A 23381-nucleotide genomic window follows, 5' to 3' on the forward strand; every position below is an offset into this window, starting at 1 on the left:
GAAGAGCACTGATGAGGCTGCATTGATGGGCACAGGTAAGGCTGCACTGAAGAGCACTGATGAGGCTGCATTGATGGGCACTGATAAGGCTGTGTTGCTGGGCACTGGTGAGGCTGCATTGATGGGCACTGGTGAGGCTGCATTGATGGGCACTGAGCAGGCTGCATTGATGGGCACTGGTGAGCCAGGCAGTAACAGGCAAGTGAGTTGGTCTTTTTCCCACCTAGCAACACCCCTGCCCAACTCTATACAAAACTAAAAAAAAAGTCTTGATTTAAGTTATACTTTAAACCCTTTTTGTCAAACAAGGTCCATACTTAGTAAAATAACTGTGTTATTATATATTTTCTGATTGTTTGCACAGGAGAGACTCTTGATTAAAACTGCTGCATATATTTTATAAGATATGATCTGAAAATGGAATTTAATAGAATTTCATGTCTATAGTCAACACAGAACATTCCATAATTGTGAAAGTAGGAAAATGTGCTTACTCTATCAAGTTATATAAAAATAATAAACTGAAAGCTTTGAAGTTGTATGAACTCTTTTTCCAGTGAAGCCTAACAGTAAAAAAAAACAAAAAACAAAAAGCAAAGACGCAATACCAGGTGTGTGTTCTGAGAAATAGCTTTATAATATTTTCAACTGTGCACAATTGCTCTCTGAACTGTTTAATAAGCTATGCCGGTCCTATAAGAATCTCTCCCTCCTCCTCCACTAGGGGTATCCCCATGTCCAACACCACACTACATAACATTGTACACTCTCAGTTTCCAGTGTTGTATTCCATTGCAAGCAAGAGAGCAGGAAAGAGTGAAGATAGACAGTGAGCCTTCCAATTGCCGGGGATGCCAGTGAGTATAGAAGTTATGTGGTATCTATCTATCTATCTATCTATCTATCTATCTATCTATCTATCTATCTATCTATCTATCTGTCCAGGGATTTTTTTCTCAGAAAATAGGTGCAGGAACTCAAGCACGACCCCTCAAAACCCCCACATACACCCTCCAAACGTCATCAAATAGTGAATACAAACAAATTTCACTAACTGTGGGAGGGTCTTAAAGGGGCATAAAATACTAGGAGTGCCATATATAGAAAGTGTAGAGGTTTTTTTTGGGGGGGATGGGTGTTAGTGTAGAGTTCAGGAGTGTGCTACATACATAATGAAGAGTTCAGGGGTGCACTACGTACATAGTGAAGAGTTCAGCGGTGTGCTGCATACATAGTGAAAAGTTCAGGGGTACACTACGTACATAGTGAAAAGTTCAGGGGTGCGCTACATACATAGTGAAGAGTTCAGGCGTGCCCTACGTACATAGTGCAGAGTTCAGGGGTGTGCTATATATAGAGTTCAGGGGTACATTACTTACATAATGCAGAGTTCAGGGGTGCATTATGTACATAGTTCAGGGGTGTGCTACGTACATAGTGAAGAGTTCAGGGGTGCGCTACATACAAAGTGAAGAGTTCAGGGGTGCGCTATATACATAGTGAAGAGTTCAGGGGTGCGCTTCATACATAGTGAAGAGTTCATGGGTGCACTAAGTACATAGTGAAGAGTTCAGGGGTGAGCTACGTACATAGTGAAGAGTTCTGGGGTGCACTACTTACATAATGAAGAGTTCAGGGGTGCGCTAGATACATAGTGAAGAGTTCATGGGTGCGCTATGTACATAGTGAAGAGTTCAGGGGTGCGCTAAATACATAGTGAAGAGTTCAGGAGTGCCCTACATACATAGTGCAGAGTTCAGGGGTGTGCTATGTATAGAGTTCAGGGGTGCATTATGTACATAGTTCAGGGTTGCGCGACATACATAGTGCAGAGTTCAGGGGTGTGCTGCATACAGAGTGCAGAGTTCAGGGGTGTGTTGCATACAGAGTGCAGACTTGAGCCTTCTTCCCCAGCTGCTTACCACTGCATCCCCCATCCACATTACCCTTTTACCCCTCTTTAGGTCTGACCTCCGCATACAACCCTCCCCCTCCACTACCCCCATCTTCTCTCCCCCTCCTTAAAAGCTTCACCGTCTTTTATGTGTCTTACTTTTGTTGCTGTATTAAACTGAAGCACCCAGTCAGCTCTAGTACCTCCTCGTCCACTGTAGGTGGCTTTGCCTCTCTCACTTGCAGGGAGACCATCCAGTGGGGGTGTTTGCATCCGCACTGCTCCCCGGTCATTGGGAGACAAGCTCAGAAGATCAGATCTATGGGAGCCATTGGGAGACAAGCTGTCACTTGTAAACACAGAAGCCAGACGTCTGTGTTTACTAGTGATAGTGTTGAGCAGGGAGCAGAGGGCCTGAGCCAAAGGTGGTGGAACTAAGTTGCACCAAGTTCCAGCTGGAAAAAAAGCCCTGTACCTATCTATCCTCCCTGAACTCTATCTCTCTCTTTATATCTGTATTTATTTCTTATCCTCTCCTTATCTCTCTGTATATATTTCTCATCCATGTATCCGTTCATCCATCCATCCAATCTGTAACATTTTCCTTTTTTTTATTTCTATGCATTACTTAAGGTGTTATATCTATTTTGTAAACCTATAGCTGTATTTATTTTTTTAATGTATTTTTTGTATGAATTTTGTATGCCTTTACCACTAAGGAATTCATGGTATGGAGACTTTGGGAGGTGGAGGTCAATAAATGCTTGGTTTACTTTTTAAAAGAAGCACAGTGCTTGTTTGAAAGGTTAGCTGTTTCAAAAAGTAGCCAAACATTAATAAACCAAAATAAATTTGTGCATAATTCTTAAAGTGGAAAAACCCCTATGATAACTATTCTTAAAAATACACCTACCTATCCTGCCTAAACCTGTATAGAAACTATTGGTGTAATTTTATTTTACATTCATTCTGGTCCAGTCATGAGATCCTGCAGCTCAAGGGCTCCCATGACCTATCCATTGTTGGTGCTTTTTTCCTCTCCCTGCAGCAGCTGCTTACTGACACAAGGGCACCAGAGCAAATCAAAAATAGGTGAGTTTGATGTGAGTAAATCTGGAGAGTGTTGGGGAAATTTGGTTTTGGTCCCTCCCTTATTGGGTGGGTTAAAATGTTATATGACAGGCCTAGTGCCAGGTTAAAAATTAATAATGAGATCTCCGACAAGATAGAATTAGAGAGGGGGACGAAACAGGGGTGCCCATTGTCACCCCTGCTCTTTGCCCTAGCAATTGAGCCCCTCGCCATCTCCTTAAGAACAAGCTGCGAGACAGTTGGCTTCCAAAGAGAGTTGGGTGAGAAAAAAAATGGCGCGTTATGCGCATGATATACTGCTGTTTTTGGCTGATATGGGACAATCATTGATAAAAGCAATAAGTATGGTGAAGGAATTTGGTGGTTTCACAGGGCTTGAGATAAATTGGGAGAAGTCTGAGTGTCTTCCAATGGACTCTACCAGTGAACCAACAATCCCCGGAATTCCTCAACTGGCAAGTGTGGATAAACTGAAATATCTAGGGATGGGACTGATGAAGGATCCCAATCAGTTTATAAATAACAATCTCACTCCATTATTGGCTAAATGTAAACAAAAAATTGCTATATGGAAACGATAGCCACTCAGTGGCTGGTAGATGTAGTTTAATAAAAATGGTTTGGATGCCCCAATTGCTATATATATTGCATAATTCCCCAGTTTGGATCAGTAAGAAATGGTTCAATAAGATTGAGACCTTGTTTAGGGAATTACCGTATATACTCGAGTATAGGCCGACCCGAATATAAGCCGAGGCCCCCAATTTACCCCCAAAAACCCGGAAAACTTATTGACTCGTGTATAAGCCGAGGGTGAGACATGGCTGTCCGTCCATCCATCCCTGTGTGTGTGTCTATCCATCCATCCATCCATCCATCCCTGTGTGTGTGTCCGTCCATCCATCCCTGTGTGTGTATCCATCCATCCCTGTGTGTGTGTGTGTGTGTGTGTGTGTATCCATCCATCCATCCATCCATCCCTGTGTGTGTGTGTGTATCCATCCATCCATCCATCCATCCGTGTGTGTGTGTGTGTGTGTGTGTGTCCGTGCAGCCTTGAGTGTGTGTCCAGCCTACCTGTGTCCCGAGCCTCCTCCGTCCCGTGCCTCCTCCGTCCCGTGCCTCCTCCGTCCCGTGTCGTGCCGATGGATCGCCGCTCCAGGATCGCCGCTCTTCTCGGCGGCCATTCTACAATTCAAAAGCCGCGCCTCCGCCTCCGCCTGTGATAGGCGGAACACTCAATTTCCCAGCAGCCTGTGTTCCGCCTATCACGGACATCCTCTCATACTCGTCCGTAGTATGAGAATGAGCGGATGTCCGTGATAGGCGGAACACTGACTGCTGGGAAATTCAGTGTTCCGCCTATCACAGGCGGAGGCGGAGAAGGAGGCGCGGCTTTTGAATTTGAATGTCCGCCGTCTGTCTGCTCGATACGCTGATCGAGCAGTCAGACAGCGGTGACTCGAGTATAAGCCGAGGGGGCACTTTCAGCCTCAAAAAAGAGGCTGAAAATCTCGGCTTATACTCGATATGGAAAGGGGGGCAGGCCAGGATCCGATTATGTATACTCCAACTGCCGGTTGAGGAAGGAGGATTCGCATTGCCCCACGCAGTGTTATTTCTGGTCATCTCAACTGCAGCAGTTAATGGGTTGTGATGTTTTGAATGGAGGATCCCCTAATGGGAGACTGGTACTGGTAGGTTCTCCACATAATACTCTTCAGATTCATTCCGCTATAGGTGTCCAACAATAAAAATGATATTAAAAACATGGAAAACAGTTAAAAAAAAAGATGGGATATAATGGGCTAAATGAGTATACTCCTCTTTGGAATAACAGGAAACTACAGGAAATCTGCCGGATGGGTACAGTAAAAAGATGGGAGAAACAAGGCATTAAAAGGCTGAATCAGCTGTATGTGGGCAAGAACCTTAAACAATTTACTGCCTATCTACAGTTGAGACATGCTTTGATGGCCCAATTTGGGAAACGGACTCTGGAGTGGGAAGAAATGGCACTGTTTCAACGTATAAACCCAGTAGGTTCCACCAAGGGGTTAATATCTGAAATATATGGTCAGATATGGTTGGTTAAGCTGTAAGGCCTCTTTCACATGGGGCGGATCAGTAATGATCCGCCCCGTGAAGATCCGCTCGCTCAGCAGGGATCGCTCCGTTCTCCCCGCTGAGCCGGCTGCGGACAGGGCGGCCTCCGCACACTGTGCGGGGACCGCCCTGTCAGCTCTCCGCTCTCCTCTATGGGGATCGGATGAGCACGGACCGTCTGTCCGTGTTCGTCCGATCCGCTCTGCAGACGGATAGAAAAATAGGATTTTCCTCCGTCTGCAGAATCGGACTGTTGCGGAGGCGGACGAAATCGGGTGTCTGCGGATGCTTATCCGCAGACACCCGCTATCCCATAGGGATGAATGTATGTCCGTATTTCATCCGCAAACGGATGGATGAAATACGGACATATCGTCCGCATGTGTGAAAGGGGCCTAAAACTTGTTTTTCTTTTTGTGTCTTTTTTTTATTTATTTTTTTACATATAGCCCCGAGAATGGGAGATGTAAAGAGGAAAGGGGGGACATGGCCCTCCCGTGGTCTCGTTCTTTTTTTTTTTCTGGTTTTCTTTTTTTTTTCCTGCTCTCCTTTAGGCTGGGTTCACACTGCTGCGGCTACGAGAACCGGATGTGATTCGCACCGCACTGCAGTGCAAATCACATCCGATCTCTGTGCGATGCGAGTTCAGCCATACAGATAGTATGGCTGAATTCGCATCGCACCCGCCCCAAACTCGCACAGGACCCTTTTTTTGGTCCGCAGCAGAATCGTATCGCATGGATGTTCACACCATGCGATCCGATTCCTGTCCGAGTTTGCAGATCGCACTGTGATATGCAAACTGATCTGGGGGTGTCATTAACGTTTCACTGACACTCCCAGCAGTTCGCATAGGGCAGTGTGAACTGCCGCCGGGAGGCATGCGATGCGGGAACCCGCCGCGGATTTGCGGTGTTCCCGCATCGCTGCAATGTGAACCTAGCCTTAAGGGCTGATATAAAAGGGGGGGTAAAGGTTTATTTACTGGTTAAATAACTTGCTTGACTCCTGGTTACAAATTGTTTATTTTATGTATTTATGATGTGAAAATTTAATAAAGACTTAAGAATAAAAAAAAAAATTGTCATGTTACAACCAAAAACGTAAATGTATTTTATTGGGATTTAATGTGATTGACCAACACAAAGTGGCAAATAATTGTGAAGTGGAAGGAAAATGATAAATGGGTTTCAATTTTTTTTTCAAATACGGCAAATATGTGAAAAGTGTGGTGTGCATTTGTATTCAGCCCCCTTTACTCTGATACCCTTCACTAAAATCTATTGGAACAAATTGCCTTCAGAACTCACCTAATTAGTAAGAGTCCACCTGTGTGTAAATGAATCTCAGTATAAATACAGATGTTCTGTCAAGCCCTCAGAGGTTTGTTAGAGGACCTTAGTGAACAAACAGCATCATGAAGGCCAAGGAACACACCAGACAGGTCAGGGGTAAAGTTGTGGAAAAGTTTAAAGCAGGGTTAGGTTATAAAAGAAAATATCCCAAGCTTTGAACATCTCATAGAGCTCTGTTCAATCCATCACCCTAAAATGCAAAGAGTATGGCACAACTGAAAACCTACGAAGACATGGCCGTCCACATAAATTGACAGGCCAGGTAACTCTGGAGGAGCTGCAGAGATCCACAGCTCAGGTGGAAGAATCTGTCCACAGGACAACTATTAGGCCGCGTACACACGGGCGGACTGTTCGCCCAACCTTGTCCGCTGAACAGTGTTTGGGCGGACAGTCCGCTCGTGTGTGGGCTTTCAGCGGACAGTTTCAGCGGACAGTTGGACGGACAAAGTCTTTCGGAAATTCCGAAAAACTGTCCGCTGAAACTGTGTTTGAGCGAACAGTCCGCCCGTGTGTGGGCCTGTCCGCTGTACTTTCGAAATGAGCGGACTGTTCCCGCTCGGAAAGTCCGCCCATTTCGAGCGCGTGTACAGGTAGGCGGGGCCCGCGAAGGAGACGTCGCGGGCTCCGCCGCCTGGAATGGGCTTAAAGGGGAACCCCAACGCCGAAAAAAATCGGCGTGGGGGTTCCCCCCAAGTCCACACCAGACCCTTGTCCGAGCACGCTACCCGGCCGGCCAGGAAAGGGGGGCGAGCGAGCGCGCCCCCCCTCCTGAGCCGTACCAGGCCGCGTGCCCTCAACATGGGGGGTGCCTTGGGGAAGGGGGGGCCGCGCGGCCCCCCCACCCCAAAGCACCTTGTCCCCATGTTGATGAGGACAAGGGCCTCTTCCCGACAACCCTGGCCGTTGGTTGTCGGGGTCTGCGGGCGGGGGGCTTATCGGAATCCGGGAGCCCCCTTTAAGAAGGGGGCCCCCGGATACCGGCCCCCCACCCTATGTGAATGAGTATGGGGTACAATGTACCCCTACCCATTCACCTGTGAAATAAAGTACAAAAAAAAACACAACACATGGAAAAAGTATTTTATTGCACAGCTCCGGGGGTCTTCCGTCTTCGGGGGTCTTCTCGCCGGACTCCTCCGCTATGTGTGTGTAGCTCTTTTACTAGCGGAGGAGTCCGGCTTTCTTCCTCCCCGCCGCCGGCCTCTTCTCCCGACTTCGGGGGTCTTGTCCCCCTCTTCGGTTCTTCTGCCGGGCCACCGCGCCTGGTCCGGTGGCCCGGTCTTCTGTCGCCGTCTTCCGTTCTTCTGTCGCCGCCTTCGGTTCTTCTGCCGGGCCACCGCGCCTTCTTGTAGCTCTTTTACAGGCGGTGGCCCGGTCTTCTGTCGCCGCTGTCGTCGTCGCCGCCGCCGCCGCCGCCTTCCGTTCTTGTTCTTCTTCTTGTTCTTCTTCTTCTCCTGGAGATGTTGACTCGACGATCTCTCCGGCCGGAATGCCAGAGCCGCGCTGTGCGGTCACTTATATAGTGACAATGGGGCGGTGTCACATGGTATATGTCACATGGGTTGGTCACATGGTGACCCCGCCCCCTTACGATGTCATAGTCCCCATGTGACATCAACCCATGTGACCAACCCATGTGACATATACCATGTGACACCGCCCCATTGTCACTATATAAGTGGCAGCGGAGCGTGTCCCTGGCATTCCGGCCGGAGAGCTCGTCGAGTCAACATCTCCAGGAGAAGAAGAAGAAGAACAAGAAGAAGAACAAGAACGGAAGGCGGCGGCGGCAGCGGCGGCGACGACGACGACAGCGGCGACAGAAGACCGGGCCACCGCCTGTAAAAGAGCTACAAGAAGGCGCGGTGGCCCGGCAGACGGCGACAGAAGAACGGAAGACGGCGACAGAAGACCGGGCCACCGGACCAGGCGCGGTGGCCCGGCAGAAGAACCGAAGAGGGGGACAAGACCCCCGAAGTCGGGAGAAGAGGCCGGCGGCGGGGAGGAAGAAAGCCGGACTCCTCCGCTAGTAAAAGAGCTACACACACATAGCGGAGGAGTCCGGCGAGAAGACCCCCGAAGACGGAAGACCCCCGGAGCTGTGCAATAAAATACTTTTTCCATGTGTTGTGTTTTTTTTTGTACTTTATTTCACAGGTGAATGGGTAGGGGTACATTGTACCCCATACTCATTCACATAGGGTGGGGGGCCGGTATCCGGGGGCCCCCTTCTTAAAGGGGGCTCCCGGATTCCGATAAGCCCCCCGCCCGCAGACCCCGACAACCAACGGCCAGGGTTGTCGGGAAGAGGCCCTTGTCCTCATCAACATGGGGACAAGGTGCTTTGGGGTGGGGGGGCCGCGCGGCCCCCCCTTCCCCAAGGCACCCCCCATGTTGAGGGCACGCGGCCTGGTACGGCTCAGGAGGGGGGGCGCGCTCGCTCGCCCCCCTTTCCTGGCCGGCCGGGTAGCGTGCTCGGACAAGGGTCTGGTGTGGACTTGTGGGAACCCCCACGCCGATTTTTTTCGGCGTTGGGGTTCCCCTTTAAGCCCATTCCAGGCGGCGGAGCCCGCGACGTCTCCTTCGCGGGCCCCGCCTACCTGTACACGCGCTCGAAATGGGCGGATTTGCCTCCTCCTTACGTGGGCGAGTCCGTTCATTTCAAAAGTTGAGCGAACTGTTTGCCCAACCTTGTTCGTCAAACAGTCCGCTCGTGTGTGGGCAAGTCCGCTCATGCAAATTTTGAGCGGACTGTTTGCCGAAACTGTTTGACGAACAAGGTTGGGCAAACAGTCCGCGCGTGTGTATGCGGCCTTAGTCGTGCACTCCACAAATCTGGCCTTTATGGAAGAGTGGCAAGAAGAAAGCCATTGTTGAAAGAAAGCCATAAGAAGTCCCGTTTGCAGTTTGCGAGAAGCCATGTGGGGAAACAACAAATATGTGGAAGAAGGTGCTCTGGTCAGATGAGAACAAAATGTAACTTTTTGGCCTAAAAGCAAAATGATATGTGTGGTGGAAAAATGAACACTGCACATCACCCTGAACACACCTTCCCAAACGTGAAACATTGTGGTGGCAGCATCATGTTGTGGGGATGCTTTTCTGCAGCAGGGACAGGGAAGCTGGTCAGAGTTGATAGGAAGATGGATGGAGCCAAATACAGGGCAATCTTAGAAGAAAACCTGTAAGGGTCATGCAAATGACTTGAGGCTGGGGCAGAGGTTCACCTTCCAGCAGGACAATGACCCTAAACATACAGCCAGAGCTACAATGGAATGGTTTAGATCAAATCATATGCATGTGCTAGAATGGCCCAGTCAAAGTCCAGACCTAAATCCAATTGACAATCTGTGGCAAGACTTGAAAATTGCTGATCACAGATGCTCTCCATCCAATCTGACAGAGCTTGAGCTATTTTGCAAAGAAGAATGGGCAAAACTATCACTCTCTAGATGTGCAAAGCTGGTAGAGACATCCCCAAAAAGTCTTGCAGCTGTTATTACAGTGAAAGGTGGTTCTACAAAGTATTGACTCAGGGGGGCTGAATACAAATGCACGCCACACTTTTCACATATTTATTTGTAAAAATTTTTGAAAACCATTTATCCTTTTCCTTCCACTTAACAATTATGTACCAATTTGTGTTGGTCTATCACTTAAAATTCCAATTAAATAAATATACGTTTTTGGTTGTAACATGACAAAATGTGGAAAATTTTAAGAGGTATGAATACTTTTTAAGACACTGTATAGTTAGAGGCTTTTCTTCCACTTTAAGTGTATATCAAACTTTTTTATTTTTGGGGTGGGTTAAAAGAACCCCTGTTGCTTTCCAGGGCACTGTTATGCCCTGTACACACGGTCGGACATTCTGACCAAAAAATCTGTCGGATTTTTTGCAATGGATTTTGTCCTAAACTGGTGTTGGATACACACAGTCGGACAAAGTTTTGGAAAATCCGGTTGTTCCGGTCGTTCGGAACGTGATGACGTTCATTCGTTACGATGGGACTACGTTGAGGTTAGTAGCCAATAGCTTTGGTGTCGTAATTTGATCTGAGCATGCGTGGCACTTTGTCCGATCAGAATTCTCTACAAACGATCGGAAAAAGTCAGATCGGATTTTTTTGGTCAGAAAATTTGAGATCCTGCTGTCAAATTTTTTCCGATGGAAAAAGTCCGATAGAGCCCATACACGAGCGGATTTTCCAACAATATAATCCGATCGGACCTTTTCTGTTGGAATTTTCGACCATGTATATGCGGTATTAGAGAGCAGAGGTTTTCCCTCTTGTCCTAGTGACAACACTTTTAAACAGGTAGTGAGGAAAAATGGGCACACAGCAACAAAGAGCTGATAGGGGATCTGGTCTTCTCCAACTCTGTCTCAATAAAGGGTTTGTACTTCTGTCTGTACTGCTCTCCAAGACAAATGCTAGCCTGACATGGTCAGCCGATTCCTACTGAATTGGCCAAAATTCAAGCTGCGGGTGGCCCAGTTGGCACCAACCAGTAATAATCTTCAGTTAAAAAACTGGAATACCTAGCATTATGTACACCATTTTACTTAATATTCCATGGAAAAGATTTCAGCTGTTATTGGCTGACGCTGAATGAAAGTTCAGTTTCTGTGTTCAGACATTTATGAAAACTGGGTAAAAATAATATAGGGTACTTACCTACAGGGCTGATGCAAGGATTTTTGACACCCTAGGCGAAACTTAATTTTGTCGCTCCACCCATGACTCCACCCCCTTTGCCCTGCTCATGTGACAGAAGGCGCTGCTATACAGGAAGCATCGGGTCTTCCTCTAGGGTTGGCTCCAGTGCTGCGCTACACCTATAATTACACTACCGGTCGGACTGAGTTAGTTACATACTGCAGCCTGCAGAGCATGCAGATACGGACAGAAACCAGTAGCTGGGCGCCCATAGGCAGCAGTGTGCCCTAGGCGGCTGCCTAGTTTGCCTAGTGGTAGCACCGGCCCTGCTTACCTATTACCTACTTTTGTCTTTAATTTCCAAAGCTGCGCTGTAAACATTAACTGTGGATATGGGAGTTTAGGTAAAGCCCTTTGTCAGTGGGCTTGTGTTGATGGCATACATTTGACATCAGTTTAAAGGGGAACCTCACCTAAGGGAAGGTCTACTTGTCCCCCTCCTCCCCCTCTCTGCCATTATTGGAATTTTTTTTTCTTGAAGCTGATACCTATTTCTGCCATGTACCTGCTCCACTTCTGCTTGAAATGTCTAGTAGTTCGGTCCCCCCTCCTCTCGCCCACAACCTCCTGGGACATGTCACAGGCCCCAGGAGGCTGCAGGTCCATTGAGAAAGCACAGCGCTACTTTTGCATGCACAGTGGGAAACCAGCTGTGTAGCACCAGGAAGTCACAGCCAGCTTCCCACATCCAAGATGGCAATGCCAGGGACCCGAAGACCTGTCAAAGACTGGCCTGGGTGAGGACAGCACTGGATCATTGGACTGTTCAATACAAATTTATTAAAAGTCAGCAGCTACAGTATTTGGTTGCTTCTGAGATCATTCAGAATTTATTGACAGGTGCATCTGATCACCTCTGTTAATTATATGTAGGGGTAGATGAATGAATGAAATACTTGTATAGCGCACAATGCAAACTGAATTGCCTCAAGGCGCTGTCATCAGATGATGACATCATAACAAAGTTGGAAAACGCCAAAGTTGAGCAGTGACTCAAACAAATCTGGCCCTAGGACCCAGCACAAGGATGTACGAGAGGCAGGCCAACCAGTTCTGGGTGCTGAAAGAAAGCATGTGTGTTTGAGGCTGTTTTCTCTATCGGGCTATTTTAAGACTCCCCTTAGTCAGTGGAATAGAAGCCACTGGCTGCACCCGCTGCTGCAATGACACCAGTTTCTCCAGGGAGCTCAGTGGAGGACTGATCTAGGGGAACACCACAACACCCCATAAAAAGTCAAATACTGAGAAGAATGGAAAGTCTGTGTCCTCCTGGGTGTGACAGAGCTTCAGAGGTCTCCATCTACTTAGAGGATGACACTTCTCCTGAGGCTTTCCTCAACACTGAAGAAGTAGAGGAGCTGGCACAGAGGTATGTCTTGGGAAGTGGGGGGCATTCCACCTGTTACAGGGTGATTGCGGAGGCGGGGGACCTGCCAAAGCTGAAACTTGAAAATCCCCTGAACATACTACAGTCTACGTTTCCTTCCAGTGTATATGGCTATTATTTCAAAGTCTGCTCTGCCTTTGAAAAGGTTTATTCTATTTAAAGAGGCCTTGCAATGACAGCTGGGTTGTGTGCCTCTGCCCCTCCCCTGGCTTTCTGGAAGCTGCTGGTCTCCTAACGATCCAGTGCTGCCAGCATGTTGTGTCATTGTGAAATACCTACTGTCCACTTTTCTGGTGGTGTGACCTAAATCAGCACTTATCCAGCTAGCGGCGTGCCCATGTTACACGTCTGACCTTTGTGTATTCACTTAAAAAGCTTCATTTTTTATCAGTTTTCATTAAGCGGAACAGCCATCAATCTATATATGCATTGTCTATTTTTCTGTCTGTCTATAAATGTCTCTCCGTCATCTCTCACATCTTATAAACAGCCCATGACATACATGGAATGGTTCCAACATCTAAGTGAGCTTACAATCAAAATGCAGGTTGCATTTGGCATTGTGTGGAAATGTCTAAAAACGTAAGCCCCATACACACTATCAGATTGTCTGCTGATTTTTTCCTTCAGATTTACCAAAACCATAATATAGGAGGTCAAACCATAGAAGTTTCAATTTCTATGCAATCAGACAGGCCCTTGCTCTACATGGTTTTGGTAAATCTGAAGATAAAAATCAGCAGAAAATCTGATAGTGTGTGTGAGGCTTTAGTTCTGGTTGACTTTGATTCTGGTCCACTTTATATATATTGTTATCAGGGATTTATGTAGCATCCGCATCTAGTACAGCGCTGTGCAAAGTAAGAATGAAGTACAAAACTGTCAGCTTTCATAATGTAAGTATGCTGTTGCAGAAGTTAAATTAATGGTAGGGACCAGGGCTTTTTTCCAGCGGGAACATGGGGGAATGCAGTTCCGGAACCTCCACCACTGAATGTAAGTAATGGCAAGGAGTGCTGGGTTGTGCTACAGTGTCTATTGATGCTGGCTGCTGATGGATCTATTGTTGCTGGAGGGGATCTAGTCTGCAGAAGGGTTGATTGCTGCCGGGTAGGTCTATTGTTGCTGGTGGGGGATATATTGTTGCTGGGGGGAGGTCAGTTGTCGCTGGGAGGCATCTACTGTTGAGGGAGCAGTCTATTATAGCTGGCTGCTAGAGGGTCTATTGTTGCTTTGTGGTATTTTGTTGTAGGTGGTCCATTGTTGCTGGGGGGGGAGATCTATTGTTACTGGTGGGTCTATTGTTGTTGGCTGTGGGGGTCTATTTTTCTGCTTTTCTTGTTATCAATAACAAATTCCATACAAATGACTTACCATAAATATTGCTTGGTTCTGTATTCTCTAAAAGGGGCAGTGCTGAGAGGTGGGTAGGGGGTGGAACCAAGGACTGGTGCTCAGAGGTAGGTAGGGGCAAAGACAATGGGTAACTCCCAAAAGGGGGAGTTCCTGCACCTATTCTCTGAGAAAAAAAGCCCTGGTAGGGACTATATTATAAATTAGGATAATTCAGTAGCGGGGTTAAAGGTTTGGAGGTTCAGGTAGGGTTATAGGGGAGTAGCTTTTTAACTTCACTCCACGCTTTGTCTGCGGTTATTTCACTGCAGACTTTTGTTTTTATTTTGCAGCATGAGGAGTGAGACTCCACATGTTACTTATAGTCCATTTAGTAAGACTATTGCCTTGTATTTTCAAGCTTTGTAGCCGCATTATGCTTTCACTTTGTTATTTATAGCTTTGCTTGGTTTGCTCTAAATCTAAAATCATATTTATATTGCTACACTTCTCCTTTCTCATGCAATACAATAATTATACTACAACAGTCAATATTAATTTTATACATGGAAATGTTTTATATCTGTGATGGCATTTAGTGTATATGCTTTTTTTTGTCTTTTTGACCTTTTTGTATAACGATTGATATCAAATCTTTTGCAAGTCCTTATGATGATTATTTCGATTTTCTATATAGTCGTTTTGTGACTTTTACATCTGTATCTACATTTGTATTATTATCTATTATACATTTTTCTTTATTAGTTCTGATTTTTTATTTATTTTTTATTAACCTTCGATTGTACCATGTGGGGAAGCTTACGGCTACATATATATATATTTTTTTATTTTTTATTATTTATTCATAAGTTTATTATTCATTAATACATAAGATCAGATTTTTTTTCATTCAGCTATGACTAAGCATCTGTTTATGATGTGAAACGCGTCAGTTGTTCTTCCCTGTTCTCTATGCTGTTCTCTATGCTTCAGATATGACTGTCTTTGCATTTTAATCTTTCAATAAAGATGCCTTCATCGGTGTGGCCATCCAGGATTTTTCCTTCCTTCCTTCCTTATAGGGGAATAAAGTGGACCTTCTTTCCTCTTTCCATCTTTGAAGAATATTTCCCCTTCTCTTTTCATAACATTATAGATACCAATTTTTTTAAATACCCTTTTCCATGGAACATAGCCAGTGCTTCCATCTTTCTCGCCAAGGCAAGAATTGTTTCTTCCCCATGCCCTAAGTTTCCTGGGATACCCAACTTCATGCATCTCGGGAGTTTTTGGAGCAATCTGCAAATTCTGAATTATGTAGAGCAAAGCTGGGAATCTTTGGCAAGTATATATTGGGGGATTCTACACTGGCCACCAATGTAATGGGGAATTTACAATTATCACCAATGTGAAGGGGGATTTACACTGACCACCAGTGTGAGGGGGGATTTTGTGCCACCCACCAATATAAAGGGAAATTTCTAAACTAATGTAATAGGAACATTTACACCAACCACCAGTGTAAGGGGAATATACAATGACCTCTTTGTAAGGGGGAATTTACACTGACACCCATTGTCGAGGAGCTTTGTACTGACCACCAATGTAAGGTGACACTTGTACACCGACCACCAATGTTAGAGGGGATTTACACTGACCACCAGCTTAAGGGAAATTCTGCACTTACCACCAATGTAAAGGGAAATGTACACTAATGACCAATGTAATGGGAGATTTTACATCCACAGCCATTAAAGGGAGATTTCTACACTGCCCACCAATGTAAGGGAGGATTTATACTCACCACCACTTGGGGGGCTTCTACATGGGCAAGGCAGGATTTGACCACAAATAAAAGTTTGGATTATTTTTTACTGATTACCAATATAAAGAGTTTCTACGCTGACCACTAATGTAATGGGGATTTACACTGACCACTAATGTAATAGGAGTATTCACACTAAGCACCACTGTAAGGAGGTATTTACACTGACCACCAATGTAAGGGGGACCTTCACACGGGCCACTAGTGTGAAAAAAAGGATTGTACATTAAGCCCCAATGTAATGAGAAGATTTACACTGACCACCAATGTAAGTTAGACATTTAGCCTGCGTTCACATTTGTGTGTGTCGAGAACGCATGCAAACTCGCTTTCCTGACACCACAGAAACATGCTGCCTTTAGCAGATACACAGCAGTGACATTAATTGTTAATGACACCCTCACACATCTGCTGAGATGTGCGTGTTCACATGCAGCAAAATTCACGGTGCTGTGGCACCATGTTAGGCTTAGAGTGGATGTAAGCCCTCACATATACCAGTGAAGTGAACAGCCTCAGATGATTCACAGGGATGAACCAAATCTCCCTACATAAGTTTTACATGTATATCTGCTGTCTTCAGCTTTATATATTCTTTAGAAAGTTCAGATCGTGTTAGGAGTTTTCTCTTCCTGTTCAGCACTGCAGTAAAGCCTGGGCATACAGCCAAGACAGCTGATGTGGAAAAGCACATAGGTAGAGACTTTTAGTTCTGTTTGTTGAATACAGTGCCTTGAAAAAGTATTCACACCCCTTGAAATTTTACACATTTTGTCATGTTACCACCAAAAATGTAAATGTATTTATCAAATGTGACAAAGAATTTGTCAGAAGTTATTAGGCTGATAACAGAAGACCAGAGCAGGAGACAGTCACAGGACATAGTGTTTTGAAGAGAGATAAGAAAACACTGCAGATATATCTGCCCAGCTCAAATTACAAGAATCCAGTTTACATCCACTTTAATGAGCACAGTTGTAGGCAGGACTTTCAAGCATGCCCGTTTACCTCCACAGTGTGCTGCATTCAGCAAAAGTGATAGTGGATATGACCTCAGAGAGCAATGATATACATATGAATGCACCTCTATTTACATATCAATGCAGCTGGTCTGTGGCTATTTACATATTAATGAAGCCACTATTTACATATCAATGCAGTGTTTTTACATGTAAACACAGGGTCTGCAGGTGAGTCATCTGTACATGACAATAGGACAGAGCTGGGCAGCATTAGTAACAGAACTTCACACTGAGATATCGGGACAAAGCACAGGACTAAAACTTCAAGGGAATTTAAACTGGTATAGTTGGCAAGTATGAGGCAGGTGCTTTGGGCCCACAACAATGATGGGGCCCAGGGCAGCTTCCCCTTTAGCCCTGCCTTAAAGACAGCCCTGCTTAGAGGGGAGGTTACAAAAAAACAGTTTTTGCTTTATATTAGTAAAAGCAACAGTTTCTCTTTAATGGCAGCCACCACCAACGCTTATTTTCCTTCTCTCCCCTGTCACTACTTAAAGCTTTAAAGGCCCTAGACAGGTTCAGTTTAAGAGTTATGGGTTCATTTCAAGGGACAGGTTAGGTGTGAGGGTTCAGGTGGGGGGGGGGACGGGTGAGGTATTATTATCTGCTTAACAATCAGGCATATGTCAAAGAGTAGAGACACTTTGGAGAATTGATTTGCCAAAAAAAAAATACTCCTAAAAAGGAGATTGTGTTTGACTTTTGTGATTCTATCTATCTATCTATCTATCTATCTATCTATCTATCTATCTATCTATCTATCTATCTATCTATCTATCTATCGCAACAGCAAACAGAATAAAAATAAATAAAACAAATGATAAAAGTATTCTATGAAAATAACACTTATGCCGCGTAGACACGACTGGCTCATCGACAGACTTTGTCCGGTGGACTGAATTTGATCGTGTGTGGGCTCCAGCGGACTTTTTCTTCCCAAAACTCCGGCGGACCTAGAAATAAAACTCGCTTCAAATCTTGCCGACGGACTCGAGTCCGGTCGAAAAATCCGGTCATCTGTGTGCTAGTCCGATGGACTAAAACCGAAGCTAGGGCAGCTATTGGCTACTGGCTATAAACTTCCTTATTCTACATCATCACGTTCGAATCCATCGGACTTTTGGAGTGATCGTGTGTGGCCAAGTCCGTTCGTTTGAAAGTCCGGTGGACCTCAGCTGCAAAGTCCGTCGGATTGTGCGCTGGACTAAGTCCGTCGAAAAGTCCGGTCGTGTGGACGTGGCATTAGGGTCCAGATCTATTGGGAAGGTTTACAGGAATGAATAGTATTAAGGTTTGACACTTTTCAAAATTTTTGCAAATTAACCTATTTTCCTCAGTCAGATCCAAAACCAAAACTATTTATGAGAAAATATCTACAATATAAGCACAAATTAAATCATTTTAGGTACCTAGTTAAAAGTGTACTGATTTAGGTTCTTTGGTATCTTATAAATGCTCCCTGTATCTGTGATTTTTTTCTTTTTTTTTCACTAAACTGCTTTTTTTTCTTTTTACTTCAGTTTTAAAGATGCACTAGAAGATGAAGATGTGAAACCTAAACTCCAATGTCTCATGTCCAATCCAGACTTCTCTATGGTGACAGTGCAATGTGAAGACAGCGGAATCCATTGGGAGACCACATCAAGCCGATGCTCCACTCCATGGGCATCAGAAGCCAGCACCACCTCTGATGTCTACAGCATGGAGAGTTCATCCGCTGGAACGCTACCTGGTAAAGTCATCTTCATCATGGATGAAGGCAAGTTGCGCAGGAAAAAAGTTAGGCCTTCATCCTCTGGAAAGTTTTCAAGGCTATCATCACATCATAAGAAAAGTGGGGATAATCCCAAACCATCTGCTGACAGTGTGGGTGAATCTTTCAAGCAAGCCCTAGAGAAAGCTAAACGTCACCTGTCTACTCACACAGAAGAAGTCAGCACTACTGACAGCTCTGCAAAGTGTCCTGAAGAACATACAGTGCAGCATTCTAAAGTGCCAAATCTGGATGTGAGCACAGAGAACACAACACAAGAGGAGACGATGAAACCAGATAAAGCTGAAGCCACCGCTATCCCACCAGACAATCAAGAAGAGCAAGCAAAATGCACTAATGCAGGTAGGAAAGGTCATTGTCCTAATTTTCCAAGTGCTGCTCGTTTAGATCAATTTAACAGAATAAGTGGGGTGAACACTGGGTGTCCTTTAAATATTGTACAAAATTGCCTGTCAAAACAGTAATCCGCCATCTTGTCAGTTTCTGTTAATCACTACGAGGATTGGACAGTTCAGAGTCTGTTATCACAGGCATGTAATTAGGTGCCAGACATGGCTATATCTAATTTATCATCATATTTATCTGAGATGGCAAGCTAACAAGGCAGTCTAGTCTGAATATCTCAGATGTCTAATACCCGATAGGTCACTTAATATTTTATCAGTTCAGACAGGGAACACTTATGATACAACTTTACAAAATAATCCATTTGTAATTGTCATCAAAAGTGTCTAATATCTTTATCCAAAGACACAAATACTGTAAAATGTACTTCCTTTGTATTTTCTGGGTGGGTGGACTGCTGAGTGTAAGAGGAATTTGGAATTAAAAGAGAATTGCAGTCTAGATCAACATTGCCAGTGTGTGTAAATAATGTCATGCATATTTGATTTATCTTATTTAACTGTAAGCTGCAAACATATTTTTGTTTTTTCCTGAAGGTTACATTGGTGTATTGAATAGTTTGTTGCAAATTACATAAGATGATAGACTTACAGTGGAACTCTACCCAAAACTTTTTCCTTAGTTTTGGGTGCTGTAGAGCAGAGTTGTAACCCCTGCCAGACCAATCACTGTTTTCTGTGACCATTATAGGGAGATAGCACTCCTGAGATCTGGCACCACCAATCTCCTAGTGCAGGGGTTCTGGCACCACCAATCTCCTAGTGCAGGGGTTCTGGCACCACCAATCTCCTAGTACAGGGGCTCTGGCACCACCAATCTCCTAGTGCAGGGGTTTGGACACCATCAATCTCCTAGTGCAGGGGTTCTGGCACCACCAATCTCCTAGTGCAGGGGTTTGGACACCATCAATCTCCTAGTGCAGGGGTTCTGGCACCACCAATCTCCTAGTGCAGGGGTTTTGGCATCACCAATCTCCTAGTGCAAGGGTTTGGGCACCACCAATCTCCTAGTGCAGGGGCTCTGGCACCACCAATCTCCTAGTGCAGGGGTAGTGACATTGGTTGGCTAGTACTGCCTGTCAAATGCGACAGGGGTTCATTTGGTCTTGTGCCATGATGAAAAACATTGCAGCTGCAGTATCTGTATACCCTTGTATGGCTGCCTTTGCAGCTTCAGGGGGGGGGGGAGGATTAGGAAGAGAGGTAAAATGTGGCACATCTGGATCTATTTCTGCAAGCTTGTAGTAAAGCCAGGAGTGATAAAATATTAATTGTACTTTATTTTAGCAATAGACATTTTTAATTAGTTTTGGATCTCCTCACCTATTCATCTCACAATATTGTCTAGGTAAATGCTTCCTGCCTCCCACCGCCCATGTGCTCTATGCTGCCTGTGCTGTCATTCATAGTCAGTGGGGTGTTATTTACTAAAAACCAGAGGGTCAAAAACTGGTGCAACACTGCATAGAAACCAATATGCTTCCATGTTTTAGTGTCAAAGCTTAAGGGTACTTTCACACTGGGGCGGCGGATCCCTTAGCGGTAAAGCGTCACTAGTTTTAGCGGTGCTTTACCTTCGCTTTAGCGGCGCATTTTAGGCGCTTCAGAAATGCTGCTCATTCATTCCAATAGGCAGGGGCGGTGTGGGAGCGCTGTATACAGTGCTCCCACACTGCCCCAAAGATGCTGCTTGCAGGACTTTTTTTCCCATCCTGCAAGCACACCACCCCAGTGTGAAAGCACTCAGGCTTTCACACTGAGGAGGCATGAGAGGCAGTTTACAGGGGCTTTATAAGCGCTATTTCTAGCGTTAAAATGCCTGAAAACTGCCTCAGTGTGAAAGTAGCCTTATTGAACAAGCTGGAGTTTGAAGCTGATTGGCTACCATGCAAAGCTGAACCAGATTCTGAATGCTTCCGTTTTGGTAAATCTAACCCAGTGTGCTTTGCCTCTCCTTGATCTGCTACTCAAGTGGCGACCCACCCTAAACTTGTCCGTGACCCAATTTAGGTCCTGACCCACAGTTTAAGAAACATTGCCCTTGTGGGTTTTTCATAGGAATGTGTGGAAAATGCAACATGGTTTTGGCTTTAGTACCTCTTTAAACATATCAGTGTTGTTTAGTGCTTAAAAAAATGCTTAAAAAAATATTTGTATGTATAAACTGTAATTCTACATGTACTTGGGGAACTATATTTTTACTACATATGTAGTCCGTTTTTTTTTTTGTTCAACCAGTAGGTTGCACGAAAAAACCTGACTCAATTCTCCCATCCACAAATTTGAGGTGGATGGGGAATCCTCCCTGCTGTGTCATTGTATTCTGACAGCAGGGAGACTTTGCCGATGTCAGAATACACAGATCAGTGCTGCAGGCTATATCCTGCAGCCTGATCGAGAGAAAAATTTCAAGCAGGGCAGTTGTACAGAAGTTGATTGGTAGATCAACTTCTGTGCAACCACAGTGCCCATTCATGAATCAAAATTCGGCTTGTCCCTGATTAACAGGCTAAATTTCAATCCATCTATGGGCTCTTATCGAACTGAAAATGTAACAGGCAAAGTTTGTCTGGCTATGGTGAAATTTCCACAATGCTCCTTGTAGCCAAACACCATATATCATTTTACCTAGGTTTTGAGTAAAATAAAGCAAAAAAGAGGTACTTTTTATTCTAGAATAGTATTCTTTTACATGCACGTGTTTAAAACAAAAAAGTGTGGCGCTTAGGTGGCAACAAACCACATGAACCAGTAAGACACTAATTCAAGCAAAGAAAATTACATACACTTCAAAAAAAGAAAATATGTGTAAATTCCGTTGTATATAAAGAGATCTTACTCCCAGGTGGAAGAGTGCATGAACCTCATGCACACAAAAGGTTCAGGTAAATAAAATTAATTTAACATATACAGTCCATCAAGTGAACGTCTAACAGTCCTTGAAATGTGTAATATCAATCACAATTCCAAACTTGAGGTGACGTGAAAAAAGGTGAAATTCAACTTCTGATATGTAGAATAATACCACCACCACCGTGATAAAGAAGGGGAGAGGAGGCTTACCAAATGACGTGGACTCAGAGGAAGGCTTACGCCTCTCGAGTCATATGGGCCTGTAGGTTAGCAAACCAGATAATCATACATCTAGTATGTAATCTCCCGCAAGTCTTCAGGTCATGAAATCATCTGTAGTGATCCTCCTATAGTGCTCATCCCACGAAAATAGGGGGCTCAGGTATCAAAGACCATGGAAGTAGAAAACTAGCATAGCGTGATATCGTTTTAACATCCAATTTATTAAAAAATAATAATAAAATTACACTCACATTTGGTTCAATCGTAATAACATAGTCAGAAAGTAGCGATGTCTGTAATTGGGTCCACCCAACGCGTTTCAACTAAACAGCCGTCCTCTGGGGTTTTGTCCCTGTTTAACAGGCTAAATTTCAATCCATCTATGGGCTCTTATCGAGCTGAAAATGTAACAGGCAAAGTTTGTCTGGCTATGGTGAAATTTCCACAATGCTCCTTGTAGCCAAACACCATATATAATTTTACCTAGGTTTTGAGTAAAATAAAGCATATCAGGATGCAGCTTTTTTATACATGGCAAAAAAGAGGTACTTTTTATTCTAGAATAGTATTCTTTTACATGCACATGTTTGCATAACAGAAATAAAATGCTCCTGTGTTCAGGTGTGGTGCTTAGAAAGAAGAAGAAAGAAGGACTCTTCTCTTGGCTAGATGCTATAGATATGGTGCACAACCGCCTTTCTGCCCTCTCGGGACTGTAGGAATCCTTAAGAAAACAACAAAACAACAAAGGAGAGGGCGCACCGACGGTGCATTACCATAAATCCATTTTATTAAGAAAAAATAGTAACAACATCTTAGCTATTTCGAGACGTTATTTGGTCTTCCCTATTGTGAGTTGGAGGCGCTCTCACCTGAATTTCTAGATATGCTTGTGCATGACATGCATTTCTGAGTATCCAACTGTTACTATTTCTTCTTAAAAAAACTGATTGATGGTAATGCCCAAGGTCGGTGAGACCTCTACTTTGTTGCTTTGTAATGTGTTTGCATGAGTCAGTTAAGAGTAAGTGAATTTAAATTTAAAGTGAGATTGGGATGGGCCACTTGGTCTTTTCCTAATGTGACTCCTCTATATTTCTTTAATGTGGTTTGCGTAGCTCCCAAATATCCCTCATTTGGAGGGACTGCCTCTCTTTTGAGACCAAACTCCCCTGTCCCTGGCCTCATTTGTCCCTCTATTTAGTCTGATGTGTACATCTCTATAGAAAAAGTACTATTTTACAAAGCAAAAGTGTTATACTGCTCTGAATTTTTTATCCAATCTCCATATTACTACATCTGTTATTTAAAAAAGCCCATATAAAGGAAACTAGAGGTCAGAAAAGCACTTGTGTGGTTTTGCCTACATATTGTGTGCTAGGTGTCCCTCT

At 44.6% G+C, this 23381-nt stretch overlaps 1 protein-coding gene across 1 annotated transcript in view; it reads left to right on the plus strand.

Annotated features, from left to right (window-relative positions):
- Nucleotides 1–12285: 12285 nt before the first annotated feature.
- The window catches only part of CMYA5 (cardiomyopathy associated 5), a 112929-nt gene continuing 101833 nt past the window's right edge, over nt 12286–23381 (plus strand). Inside the window, exons 1-2 of the mRNA XM_077462604.1 lie at nt 12286–12540; nt 18258–18853. Of these exons, the coding sequence (XP_077318730.1) occupies nt 12422–12540; nt 18258–18853 (715 nt within the window). The 5' untranslated portion in view covers nt 12286–12421. The remainder of the gene's footprint in view (nt 12541–18257; nt 18854–23381) is intronic.

The sequence above is a fragment of the Lithobates pipiens genome, unplaced genomic scaffold (assembly GCF_037356315.1).
Source record: "Lithobates pipiens isolate NorthernLeopardFrog02 unplaced genomic scaffold, aLitPip1_a1.2 Scaffold_3, whole genome shotgun sequence".
NCBI lineage: Eukaryota > Metazoa > Chordata > Amphibia > Anura > Ranidae > Lithobates > Lithobates pipiens.